Source organism: Geotrypetes seraphini, chromosome 9, assembly GCF_902459505.1.
Source record: "Geotrypetes seraphini chromosome 9, aGeoSer1.1, whole genome shotgun sequence".
Lineage (NCBI taxonomy): Eukaryota > Metazoa > Chordata > Amphibia > Gymnophiona > Dermophiidae > Geotrypetes > Geotrypetes seraphini.
The window spans coordinates 49,422,822-49,437,074 of record NC_047092.1 but is presented as its reverse complement, the minus strand read 5'-3'; the positions used below and the strand labels follow the sequence as shown (position 1 = coordinate 49,437,074).

The window sequence follows — 14,253 nt, the reverse complement described above, 5'->3', positions numbered from 1 at the left end:
GGCCCAGGTCCAGATGTGGATGGCCTCCTGACAGAGGAGGGGAGAACCGGTGCCGCCTTGCTTGTTTATGTAATACATGGCGACTTGGTTGTCTGTGCACAGGATTAGAACCTGAGGGTAGAGAAGGTGTTGGAAAGCTTTGAGTGCATAGAACATGGCCCTGAGTTCCAGGAAGTTGATATGATGTTGACGTTCCTGAGGGGTCCAGAGACCCTGTGTGCGAAGTTCTCCCAGGTGGGCTCCCCATGCGTAGGGGGAGGCATCCATGGTGATGACCATGGAGTGAGGGGGTAGATGAAAAAGCAGACCCCTGGAAAGATTGGAGGAGTTCAACCACCATTGAAGAGATCGCTGAAGAGACGATGTCACACAGATGGGATGAGAAAGAAGGTCCGTGGTCTGAGACCATTGGTTGGCTAGAGCCCACTGAGGTGTTCTGAGGTGGAGTCGTGCCAGAGGGAGCACATGGACCGTGGAAGCCATGTGGCCCAGGAGGACCATCATCTGCCGAGCAGGGATGGAGTGATGAAGGAGCACCTGGCGGCAAAGATGGAGCAGGGTCTGTTGACGGTCGGAGGGGAGAAACGCCCTCATCAGAGTGGTGTCGAGAACTGCTCCAATGAACTGAAGTCGCTGTGTGGGAAGCAGATGCGACTTGGGGTAGTTGATCTCGAACCCCAGAAGATGGAGGAAAGAGATGGTGTGTTGAGTGGCTTGTAGCACAAGCGGAGACGTAGGTGCTTTCACCAACCAATCGTCCAAGTAGGGGAACACCTGGAGGTTGTGAGACCTGAGGAAGGCCGCCACCACAATAAGGCACTTGGTGAACACCCTGGGCGATGATGCGAGGCTAAAGGGTAGCACTTTGTACTGGTAGTGATGGTGCTGTATCTGAAACCGGAGGTAGCGACATGAAGTCTGATTGATTGGAATGTGAGTGTAGGCCTCCTTGAGGTCTAGGGAACATAGCCAGTCGTGTTGAGAGAGAAGAGGGTAAAGCGTGGCAAGGGAGAGCATTCTGAACTTTTCCTTGACCAGACACTTGTTGAGGTCCCTGAGATCGAGGATGGGACGTAGGTCTCCTGTCTTCTTGGGTACCAGGAAGTAGCGGGAGTAGAATCCCTGACCCCTTTGGTCTTGGGGGACTTCTTCGATGGCATTGAGAAGAAGGAGGGATTGAACCTCCTTGAGAAGGAGGAGGGTTTGAGAGGAGTGAGAAGCAGACTCTACGGGAGGATTGTCTGGTGGAAGAGTCTGGAAGTTGAGAGAGTAGCCGTGGCGAATGATGGTAAGGACCCACTGGTCTGACGTGATGACCTCCCAACGGCTGAGAAAAAGTTGCAGGCGTCCTCCGATAGGTTGAGGAAGAGGTAACGCTGGTGAGAGACTGGCTATGCCCTGGAGAAAGGAGTCAAAAGGGCTGAGAAGGTTTTGACTGAGGGAGAGATTTGGCAGGTTGATGAGATTGGGAGCGAGCCTGAGTTTGCTGTTGCTGACGAGGTCGGCGAGGTTGTTGCGGAGGTCTGGCTGAGAATCTGCGTTGGTATGAAGACTGCTGTCTATAGGGGCGAGCAGGCGGAGTCTTCTTCTTCGGTTTGATGAGAGTATCCCACCTGGTCTCGTGAGCAGAGAGTTTCTGGGTGGTGGAGTCTAGGGACTCTCCGAAAAGTTCATCACCAAGACAAGGTGCGTTAGCCAGGCGGTCTTGGTGGTTAACGTCGATGTCGGAAACTCTCAGCCAGGCCAGACGTGTCATGGCAACCGCCATGGCCGAAGCTCGAGAGGTGAGCTCGAAAGAATCATAAATAGAGCGCACCATGAATTTGCGGAGTTGGAGCAGACTGGAAATGTGTTGTTGAAAAAGAGGGACCTTACGTTCAGGAAGATACTTTTGTAATGAAGAGAGTTGTTGAACCAGATACTTCATGTAGAAGGAGAAGTGAAAGGTGTAATTATTGGCTCTGTTTGCAAGCATTGAATTTTGAAAAGGCGCTTGCCAAATTTATCCATCGTTTTGCCCTCTCTGCCAGGAGGGGTAGAAGCATAAATACTGGATCCCTGGGTTTTCTTCAAGGTGGATTCGACAAGAAGAGATTCATGGGGTAGTTGGAGTTTGTCAAACCCCGGGATAGGGATGACCCTGTAGAGACTATCCAGTTTTCTAGGGGCCCCCGGTACCGAGAGAGGGTTCTCCCAATTCTTGTAGAAAGTTTCCCGTAAGATGTCGTGGACGGGTAACTTTAGGAATTCTTTGGGGGGTTGCTCGAAGTCTAGGGCATCTAAGAAAGCCTGTGACTTCTTAGAGTCAGATTCTAATGGGATAGAGAGAGCCGCTGACATTTCCCGAAGAAATTTGGTAAACGAGGATTGTTCAGGCTTGGAACCGGTATCGATTGTGGAGGGCTCCTCGTCGGTTGAAGAAGCCTCTTCGTCGGTACCGGGTTGGGATTCTTCCCAGAGGTCCGGGTCCCTGACGTCGGTGTGTATAGGACGGGACGGTGGTGTGGATGGTTCTGCGTGGCAAGTCTTAGAGAGAGATTTGCCAGAACGCATGGAGACGGTACCGGGGGAAGAGGAGCAGTGCCGGTCTCGGTCGGCTTGGCGACGGTCCCGATGTCGGAGAGGATCGGCATCAGAGTGTAGTTGCACGAGAGGGTTGATGGGTTCGGCCGCGAGCACCGGCATGGACATGTTTAATGGTACCGATGGAGTCGACTCCAGTGGTATGGTGCGAGGCTCGGGCTGGTCCGGTACCTGAAGGAGCGGGCCAATATTGTTGGCAACAGGTGCTGTAGTTGTTGCTGTAGCTGCTCCTGTAATTGAGTTTGGAGTATGGTCGCAATGCGGTCGTCCAGAGGAGGCACCGGTACTGCTTTTTTCTTTTTCGGTACCATAGGTGCTGCTCTACGCCCCGGCGATGAGGAGGCCGATGACGAGGCACTCACCGAAATCGGGGCGGAGCGTTTACGGGGTCGGCTGGATGCCGGGAGGACCGGTGTCGCCGCCGTGGCAGGAGGGCGCTCAAGGGAAGTGGAAGGCTTCTTAGCCGGCTTACCTGACGCCATCAACCCCGAGGAAGGATCAGGCGGTGTGGAGGTAGTCGGTGCCGACTTTAGCGGCGCCGTCGATGGTGTGGCAGACTCCATGGCAGATCCAGTGCCAAAAAGGATGTTCTGCTGGATTTGCCTATTCTTTAACGTACGTTTTTTAAGAGTAGCACAGCGGGTGCAGGTGTCAGCCCGATGCTCTGGACCCAGGCACTGTAAGCACCAATTGTGCGGGTCAGTGAGAGAGATCGGGTGTGCACACCGCTGGCACTTCTTAAAACCCGGCTGAGGGGGCATGAATGGAAACACGGCTTCCGCAAAATCAAACCCGGAGGCCTGTATGATGGCAACAGGCCCCGCCAGGGCCGGCTAGAAAAATAAAGGAAAAGACAAATTAAAGAATTTTTTTTTTAGACGAAAAAGAAACCCGAAGGGAAAAAAGCAAAAAAGGAAGAAAATTACGCGAGCGAGAAGGCAAAGTTGAAAATTTCAACAGCCGTTGAAAGCACATGCGTCTTCTTCGCTCCGCGGAAATGAAGAAACTGGGGACCACGCTCTCCTCCGTCGAGCGGGAAGGCACCCGCGCATGCGCGGTGCGGTCAACTAGAATTTTCTAGTTAAAAGTGTCTGTACCGGGGCTCCGTCGGTGACGTCACCCATACGTTAAGAATATGCTGCCTGCTTGTCCTGGGATAATTAGTTTTACCTCAGTGAGGTCTTGTACTCCCCTGACCTCAGTTGTCCCTGTCGCAGGTCTTGGCAGAGAGAGCAAGTCACTCTGAGTTGTTCCATTAGGCGAGCCTTCCATAGCTCTAGCCTCTGGAGACGAGAAAGCTGCCTCTTCGGGTGCATTCTGGTCCCATGGAGAGCTGGCTGCCTGCGGTGTCGGTTGAAGGGGTGGCGTCTTGACGTCGGGGCTAAGGGTGACATCAAGCCCTGAGGATTTCACCATCGCACTACTCTCCAGCTGTGTCCCTAACGGGCTGGCTCCCAACTCTTCCTGCTCCCGCTGTAGACGCCGAAGAAAATCATCGATAGTAACCGATGGGGCTATGGGTCGCCGGGAGGCTCCTCCAGCGTTCCTGCCATGTCTTTTCGGCATTATTTTTGTAAGTAGATCTCGACAGCGTCCTCACTGCAGCAGAGATGCAGTGGCCATCTTGGATCAGAAACCTGTTTCCCCAGATCATGGACTGCTGGAAATCTTTCACCATTGCTGATACAATAGCTTTCATCAAAGCAGCAATGCATGAATTACTGCTAGAAAAACTGAGAACTTCTACCCCAGGATCCCATCGTCCATTAGCCCGGCTTTTTTCCAGAGCTTCTCGCCGGTGTCGCACAAGCCCTGCGCTGCGATGAACGTGCCCGGCTTCAGTAGCCCCTTTTCGACTCTGATCGCGTTACCTCAGCAGCAGCAGCAAAGCAGGGGTCCCCTGTCAGCCCCCAGCTTCAGCAGCACCAACACCAGCACCAGGTGGCTTTTCCGCAGCAGAGAAATTCCTGCAATCACCATCAACCTCTTCTGAAGCAGTCTCCTTGGAGCAGCCATCAGGGTAGCGGCTGGAGCATAAGCAATATGTCGTGGGGAGGAATGCATGGAAGAGACCATTGCAGAGCAAGAAACATGGGCATCCCTGGGACTATCAACCAAATCTCTTCCCTGAAGAAGCCCTTTTTCTGGGAACGTCATCGCTCCTCCAAAAACTTACTTGCTCCACTCCATCACTGACGCTGAAACCGTGGATTGAAGACAATGTTTTGATTTTATTTTTATTTCCAGTTTATGAATTATTTTAATCTCATTCATTGTTTTGCCACATGTTTTGTTTTATTTTATCATTTAAATTTCCCCAGAATTCTATTGTTCAACGGTTCCTCCCTTCTGCATCTATTCCTATCTCTCCTCTCTTCAATCTTTCAAAGTCCTTTAGAACAATGTAGTCTTGTTAGAATGTTTATTTTATTATTTTTTTCCTCTATCTCTATTTTTCACTTCTTTATTACTCTCCAGGTACTTTAGTTAGATTGTGAGCCTTCGTGACAGTAAGGGAATTTCTAAGTACCTATCTTACTTATAATTTTAATGCACCCTAATGTATATTTTCTGTAAACCGCTTAGAACCTAACGGATTAGCGGTATATAAGAAATAAATTACATTACATTACAAACAGTCAATGCATGCTGTAAGAATTTGTGGATTGAAGCCGTCCATGATTTCAAAGGCTTCCTAGGCATTGACGGAGAAGTAAATATCATCCAAACAATAAGCGAAGTTGGTGGCGGAGTTGGTGACATGATAGATGATGTGGAAGAACATCAGAAGTGTTGATGAAAGAGGAGTTGGAAGATCTAGTTAAGTCATCTAAATAGGTTTGAAGATAAGGAAAAAATTGAAGAAGAACCACCAATGTGGATACTAGAAAAATTTGGTGAACTGTTACAGATAACGTAAAAGTTAAAGGAAAAAACAATGGATTATGATCCAATGATGAAATGTGGCATTAAAGTCACACGTATGATAATGGAAGTCTTGCAACCTCTCCAGCAAATGCTTAATGAATTGAAAAGGCTAAAACAACAGCTCCCTAGAATGATGTTCTTTCACAAGTTCAAGAAAAAAAAGTTTCCACTATTGAAGACCCTCAGCCATCAACAGCATCTACGCCCGACGTCATCTAGCCATCATCATTTTCATCTACTCAGTCTTCGTTACCTTCCGAAGATGACCCTTCTGACATCATCCAGCCATCATTGTTTTCATCTGCTCAGCCTTCTTCACCTTCCAAAGATGAAGACCCTTCTCCTCTTTCATCAGAAAGTCAATAGTGAAGCACAGCTTCACAAGAATGGAGAAGTCGGTGAATACCCACAATATGCTAAAATATTTTTAAACAAATAAAATGTTCTTAGGTTACGTAAGTATGATTTTCATTGTAAAATGTGTAACATGTTTTTTCAATGTGTGTGCAGGGATTTGATGGAAAAGCATGTTGGTAATATCTTACTGTGCACAATTTATCAATTAAGCTTTACCATACCTGTATTTATGTATGAGTCAGGAGTGTTATAATAGTGTTTGGTATTATCCGTGTTTTCACGTAACTGCGGTAGGTCTTGGAACGTATTACCTGTGGATATGGAGGCCCTACTGTACTATTAGTTATACATCTAAATGCCTAAAGTTAGGCACAATCATTTACACCAGCTAGGGTAGGTGTTCATACCTAAAGCCAGGTACATATCTGGACTTACACTAGTATTCTAAAACAGCAGTTATGCATGTACCTGCCATTATAAAATTTATGCACCTAACTTTAGGCAACCTTATGAAAATTACTTCTATAATGTTTAATATTAGACTTCATAATTTGATTTTGAAAAAAACATCATACTTCCATACATTATTACAGATGACAAATCATTTAGAAGGAAATTCTATAATCTATCACCAAGACGTAGGAACCACAATGGGGCACACTTAGCACCAATTCTATAATGGCTTCAAGGTGTGCCTAAGCCATTATAAAATATTAGCACATAGCTGCACTGACTTGCTGAAATTTAGGTACACCCACAAATGACAGGCCAGTAGCTGGTATAAGTTGGTGTGCCTAATTGTGTCATGCAACATGTGTAAGCTGCACATATAAATTGGCAATGCTCCCATATCTCACCACATGCCCACCATCTTCAGTTATGTGTTAAGTAATTTTGGTGCTTATAACATAGAATAATACCTAGAACTTATTCACAAAATTGTCAATTATTGTCGTCTATGACCCATATTAAAGAGGTATTATTAACATACGCTCCTAAGATTAGATGCCAAGTTATAGAATGAAGAGGTCAGGAACTATACCAGTTCCCAACATACAAATCTTGTAAAATTAGCATCAAAGTACCTCCATAAGCAAATCACAAGATTCCACATTATACAATAATAATCATTATAATCATAAGTTTCAAAAGGTTACTCAGAAAATATCATATGCAATATGGTTTATAGACAAATTATCAAGAAAATGTTTACTGGTCTATTTTCTCACAGCAGTATATTCAAAATTTACCTTGCTTTTGATTTTTTCTATTTCCTTTTGTAAGTGTGATTTTTCATCCTCTAGGTCATTGCGATATCGTGTTGTGACTTCTAAGGAGGCTTCAGACATTGATAACTTTTTCAGAGCATCAGCAAGTTCTTGCTGCAGTTTTCTCAATGCCCCCTAAATAAATACAGTAATCTTATGTAAGTATGATTTACCAAATTTTACTACATATTCAAACAGTGGATTAAATCTGTTCAATGAACATCTGATTAACATTAGGATATATCACAAAATGTGGGAGATATTAACAAAATAGCTGGATGAACTTCTCCAATGATATCCAAAATCTCAGCTTTATTAATACACCTTCTTTAAAAGATTTTTTCTTTTTTCTTTAATACATTCATATAGTGCTCCATCAAAATGATCATTCAAACGTGAATATCAAACTACAGTGGTTAGTGAGAGGACTTCATATTCTTCATTACCATATTGTCAATCTTCTATCAATGAACTAGAACGCTCATTTAAAAGCTCTCCTTGAGTTGAATTTTTACTTATAACCACTGAGTAAAAGTGAACTTGTGCAAAAAGTGCGGTAGTGCTGTAAACTTAACTCCTTCGGATTACATTTACCCCCCAACTCGAGTTTCGAAATTGTCTTCGTCAGGAGGGGTACTGTCAGTCGGCTCTTTCGAAACTCGAGTTGGGGGGTAAATGTAATCCGAAGGAGTTAAGTTTACAGCACTACCGCACTTTTTGCAAAAGTTCACTTTTACTCAGTGGTTATAAGTAAAAATTCAACTCAAGGAGAGCTTTTAAATGAGCGTTCTAGTGCATTGATAGAAAATTGACAATATGGTAATGAAGAATATGAAGTCCTCTCACTAACCACTGTAGTTTGATATTCACGTTTGAATGATCATTTTGATGGAGCACTATATGAATGTATTAAAGAAAAAAGAAAAAATCTTTTAAAGAAGATGTATTAATAAAGCTGAGATTTTGGATATCATAACATTAGGATAGACATTTTTCTGACTAGACTTAACCAACTAACTTTAATTACACAACACTGAATATTGGCACAATCTGGATAAAGTACAAAGCCCACCTTCATCTCATCTCCAACTGTGGCCATACTTAACTGGTTAAATTTTGTCTGTACAAGTGCATATAGATTTGTCTGGGGAACTCTCAAATTTAACCAAACACTATGAGGTCTCAGCAATCATAGATAGAAAAGAGGAAAAGGATCTCAGCAACCCATACAGACAATACAGAGAAACTTTCTTGTCTATACAACCTGGGTTCCATTGTCTTTCATCAATCCTACAAAAACCTCTCATTTACTTAAATTCAAAAATAACTTAAACCAAATACTTTTTCATGCTTTCAACATATGGGCAACTTCAACATTTATCTTAATATCATGTGTTCCCCAGCAAACGATCACTCTAAGCAAACATGTCCCTGACAGGATCCATTTCTCCATGATGAGAGAATTGGGGCTGTTATGCTGAGAATGTTTCAATTTGATTAATTACTCTTGCATTTGACCATTGAAGAAGTCACCTTGAGTGGCAAATTGGGTTCTATCGGGGATACTATCACTTAGGACCACTTTTACTAAGGTGCACTAAAGAAATTAGTGCATGCACAAAATTGCCACGCACTAAACCCGCGCTACGCTTCTAGAACTAACGCCCCCCTGTGTAGAGGAGTAAAAACCAAGGAAAAAAAATTTCCTCCTCTACAGGGGTGGTGCATCTGGTGATCTGGTGCTAAGCAGACTGAAGCAGCCCACCTGCAGCTCACAGCTGCCCGCCCACAGCCACCCGCACCTGAAGCAGCCAGCCCACATCCAGAATCTGCCTGCACCCGAAGCCACCTGCAGTGAAGGAACTCACCCGACACCGCCATCACGTGAAACCTCCCGCCTGCAGCCCAGTCAGAAGCTGTTGCAGTGAAGAAGCCCGCCCGACGACACCCACACCTGAAGCCTCTGACTTGCAGCCCAGTCAGAAGCCGTCGCATTGAAAGAGCCTGCCCGAAGCCGCCCACACCTGAAGCCTCTGGCCTGCAGCCTAGTCAAAAGCCGGCGCAGCGAAGGAGCCCGCCTGACGCCGCCCGCACCTGAAGCCTCCTGCCTGCAGCCCAGTCAGAAGCCGTTGCATCGAAGGAGCCTGCCCGAAGCTGCCCGCACCCGAAACCGCCCTGGTACCTTTTTAAAGTTGCGGTGCTCTCCTGGGCTGTCTTTGGAAGCAGAGCAGAGTGGCGCAACGCAGGAGCGTGACCTTTGCACTTCCTGTCGGGTCCCGCACTGCTCAGTGATTGGCTGATGATAGTTCTCAATGAGAAGTGATCTCAGCCAATCACTGAGTGGTGCGTGACCCGGCAGGAAGTACAAAGGTCGCGCTCCTGCGAAGCACCGCTCTACTCTGCTTCCAAAGACAGCCATCCAGCAGAAGAGCACCACAACTTTTAAAAAGGTACCGAGGGTGGGGGGGTATTCACTCCATAAGATGCACCCACTTTTCCACCCCCTTTTTGGGGAGGAAAAAGTGCATTTTATGGAGCAAAAAATACGGTACACATCTATAGATTATAAGTAAACAGCATGCATTACTTTTTTCAAAATTGCTGATCTTAAAACAAAAATATAATATACCTGTAAAAATACAATACACCTGTAAAATTCTACATTTCAATTAGTTCATGCAACCTAAATATTGTGGCTCACGTGATTTCTTTAAAAACAGAATGATGGTTTACCGATATTCACAGTGACATTGCTAAAAGCACAGTAAGCCCACAGCATCTTCTGAGAAACAATTCTTATTTGTAAATGCAGTTCTCCAAAGATAGCAACAACATCTACTGCTTCTGCACTCCTGGGATTATGTACTTATGAGACATAGTAAACAAACAGCATAAACCAGAGACATGTATTCTCAACAATGTAAATGTGTGGTTACAATACCTTCTCACTGGATTCTTATGGACATAGAAACATGATGGCAAATGTCCCATCCAGTCTGCCTATCTGCATCATCTACTATCTCTTCCTCTTCCTAAAATATCCCATGATTTCTTGAATTCAGACACAGTCTGTCTCCATTATTTCTACCGGGAGACTATTCTACACATCTACCGCCCTTTCTGTAAAAAAGTATTTCCTAAGATTACTCCTGAGCCTATCACCTCTTAACTTCATCCTACACCCTCTCATTCTGGAGTTTCCTTTCAAATGGCATTCACCTTATGCACATATATGCCACACAGGTATTTAAATGTCTCTTATAATCTCTCTCCTCTCCTGCCTTTCCTCCAAAGTATACTAATTAAGATCTTTAAGTTTGGGCCCATATGCCTTATGATGAAGACTTCTGACCATTTTAGTAGCCTTCCTCTGGATTGACTCTATCCTGTTTATATCTTTTTGAAGTTGTGATCTCCAGAATTGTACACAATATTCTAAATGAGGTCTCACCGAAGTCCTTGTATAGGGACATCAATACCTCCTTTTTCCTACTGCCATACATATTTTTATGCACCCTAGCATCCTTATAGCTTTTACAGTCACCTTTTCAACCAGTTTGGCCACCTTAAGATCAATCTATTGTATGCAGAGATAACAAATTTCAGACAATTCTTCAAGCTTCGCTAGGTCCTTACTCATGTTATTTATACCATCAGGGGTGCCTACTCTATTACAGATTTTGATATCATCCGCAAAGAGGCAAATCTTACCAGTCAGCCCTTCAGCAAAATCATTTATAAAAATGTTAAAAAGAACAGCCCAAGTTCTGAACCTTGAAGCACACTACTAGTGACATCCCTTTCCTCAGAGCGATCTTCACTGACCACTATCTTCTGTCGCCTTCCATTTAATCAGTTCCTGACCCAGTCTGTCACTATGTGACCCAAACCGAGGGCACTCAGTTTATTTATCAGATGCCTGTATGGAACACTGTCAAAGGCTTTGCTGACATCTAAATACACCACATCTAGTACACTTCCTTTATCCAATTATCTAGTCACCCAGTCAAAGAAATTGATCAGATTTGTCTGACTAGACTTGCCTCCAGTGAATCCATGTTTTCTCAAATCCTGTAATCCACTGGATTCCAGAAATGTCATTATTCTCTGTTTAAAAGTGTTTCCATTAATTTACTTACCACAGAAATCAAACTTACAGGCCTGTAGTTCCCTATTTCTTCCTTACTTCCACTTTTGTGAAGAGGGACCATATCTGCCCTTTACCAGTCCTCTGGTATCACTCCTGACTCTAGAGAAGCACTGAAAAGATCAGCCAGCAGAGCTGACATAAAACTTTCCTAAGTTCTTTCAGCACCTTTGGATGTACACCATCTGGCCCCATTGCTTTGTCACGAACACAATCCTCTGAAAATTGATCAGAATCTACCAAACCTATTTGTGTTTGTCTTCTATGGTCCCACTCCCGGCGCTCACAGAACACAAATATTTATAAGCAATTCAGCCTTATCTTTATCAGCTTCTACATACTGTATTTCTCCCCTTCCCTTTTGAGTCTCACAATGCCAGTTTTGCACTTCTTCCTATCACTAATATATCTAATATCAAACAAACACATACCTAACGCAAACAACAAACTATGTATATCATAGTATTATGTATAAGCAATAAAGGTAATACACATATCAACTTTATATATCAAAATTCACAGAGAAACCACATAATTTTTTAATACTATCAGAAGCACACTTGTCATTCAAGATCCTCATTAGAATACATTACACTCATTGCTTCTTTCTCTCTTTGAAGGTAATAATAGATTTAGACATAGAGGCACTTTCACCAAAGTGCATTAAAGGTTTACAATTAGCATGCATTAGATAACAAAGGGCTAGATTCACTAAGCAAACCGATTGTGTACCGATCGGTTTGCGACCCCTTTGCGACCTGATTTCCCTCCAACCCAATTCACTAACCTGTCCTGCGATCCGCTTCCGATCCGTGCATGCAAATTAGGGGAAATGGCATGCAAAGTAGGCAGGGACGCGATTCACCAAACAAATTTGGGACACCGACTGGGCTGGCCAATCAAGAGAAGAAGCGATTGCTGGGGATCAGTCGCATACGTCTCTGCCGACTCTCCTGCTCCATTGCCGCCCTGCACTCTGCCCTGATCTTCCAGCCATGCTCTCTGACCTGAGCTCGGCCCTAATCTTCCTGCCCTGCTTTCTGCCCCGATCATGTCCTCTCTGCTCCGAGCTCTGGATCTCTGCCACCTTCCCTGCAGTGCGAGCCCGTGGGTTTAAAGCAGGCCTGCAAGCCACAGTGCAGCCTCGCTTTAAACCCGTGGCCTCACACTGCAGGGAAGACGGCAGAGACCCAGAGCATGACAGGCTGACAGGAGAAAGCAGGCTTCAGTGTTGACGGAAAAACTTTTGGACAGAATACAAATCTTCCTGCTGTAAGAGAGCACCGAGCAGCAGAAAGGCAACAAGCCAGTGTCAGCGAAAGGGAAGAGGCTGCTGCCACCGGAGATAGCCCTTCCCTGGGAAAGCAGGCGAGTCGGGGCCCCCCAAAAAACAACAACCCCAAAACCCAGCAACCCCCCCCCAAAAAAGGACACAAAACACATGCGCAGACCATCTGCAGGGAAAGCAGATAGTCTGCGCATGCATCAGGATCGCACAATAGCAATCCGTGCGGTCGGAGGGGGGCATTCCTCCGATCGCCCTCATTTGAATTTTTTGCTGTTGTGAATTGGTCGGGCCTGCTGGAATCGGCCATGGATTGCCTACAGAAGTCAGGTTAGTGAATCTACCCTAAAGAGAAAACACATTTACTGTGCACCACATGACATTTCAAATAACAGATACATTTAAATGTCAAGCCAATGTAATGTCATTTTTTTTTAGATCTGAGCCAGCCAGATAACTTAGGAGCCAGTGGCTCAACATATTGCAGCCTCAAATCTCAAAATGGCCCTTAATGTGGCATTGGAAAGTCCTGAACAAATCTGATACAGTGAGTCAATGATATATTCAATTATATTGGCTATCAATAAAAGCCAGAATTTAATAAGAGCTGTATTGTTTAATATTTAAATTTGTTCAGGGAACTTGACTAATTTTTATGCACAGATTAATAAACACCTTATATTTCTCTAAAAGATATGAGATGTGTAATCAGATGAACTTATTATTTCTAACATGTATGTAAAATATATATAACTTTTCTATTCGTTATTTCTGTATCAGGCAGTGAAAATGTGGAACATATTACCTATATCTATAGGTCAATTAACAAATTACAAAATTTTGGGAAATCTATTAAGTAAAAGCTATTTAGAAAACATTTAACTTCTATTTAATTTGAATAGTAAACTGAATCTGTTCAGACCATACTTATTTTACCATTGGCTGTATTTAAGTATTAATGTGTTCTTCTATATGCTCCCTGAATTGGATTTCTGGTTTCTTTATATGGAATCTTACTTGAACTGAGTGGTATAGGTGGAATATAAGAAACAGGAAATGTAATGAGCACGCTTCCCCACCCCCACCATCTTTGCAAGCGTGCTAAAGTAGCTCACAGTTGTATCTTGGACAACTGTCTCTTTGCTTTCCATTTCTTTATAGTCTGTATCCTCATCAGTTTATCGCTGCCTCCTTCCCATTTCCCCAAGTCCTTCATTCTGCCCCAGTAGTCTGCCCTTCTCTTTGAGTCCCATATCTCCAATCTCCTGTCAAAACTCCCACATCTCTTACCAGCCTCAGCTCCTCTGCCAGTCATTCCTACCACTTATCACTCAGCCAGTGAACTGCTTCCAGCTTGCTTGCCACTCCAGTCACTCATAGTCTGCCATCCCAAATTGCTAGCTATACCAGTTCAAGACTGTCATTTCAACTTGCCAATTTCAACCACCATCTTCCCAAAGCCATTTAATACTATTTATTACCAGCTCATCAGATTCAATCACTGCTACCCAAAACCAATCCTAGTCAATTCTAGGTCACTCCTAACCAGCCACCCCTACCACCCAGCTTATCCTAGTCATCCCTTCTCCCTCAGCTTGATAGTTGTTTTGCAAAATGCTGTGGTACCCAGGAACAGTTGGTTTTTTTTCTGGTTGGGGCTCTGAGCCAAGTGATACACACTCTTG

At 44.4% G+C, this 14,253-nt stretch overlaps 1 protein-coding gene across 1 annotated transcript in view; it reads right to left on the bottom strand.

The window, feature by feature from the left end:
- The window catches only part of ANKRD26 (ankyrin repeat domain 26), a 307,904-nt gene that overhangs the window by 83,176 nt on the left and 210,475 nt on the right, over positions 1-14,253 (bottom strand). Inside the window, exon 30 of the mRNA XM_033958897.1 lies at positions 7,119-7,271. Within this exon, the coding sequence (XP_033814788.1) occupies positions 7,119-7,271 (153 nt within the window). The remainder of the gene's footprint in view (positions 1-7,118; positions 7,272-14,253) is intronic.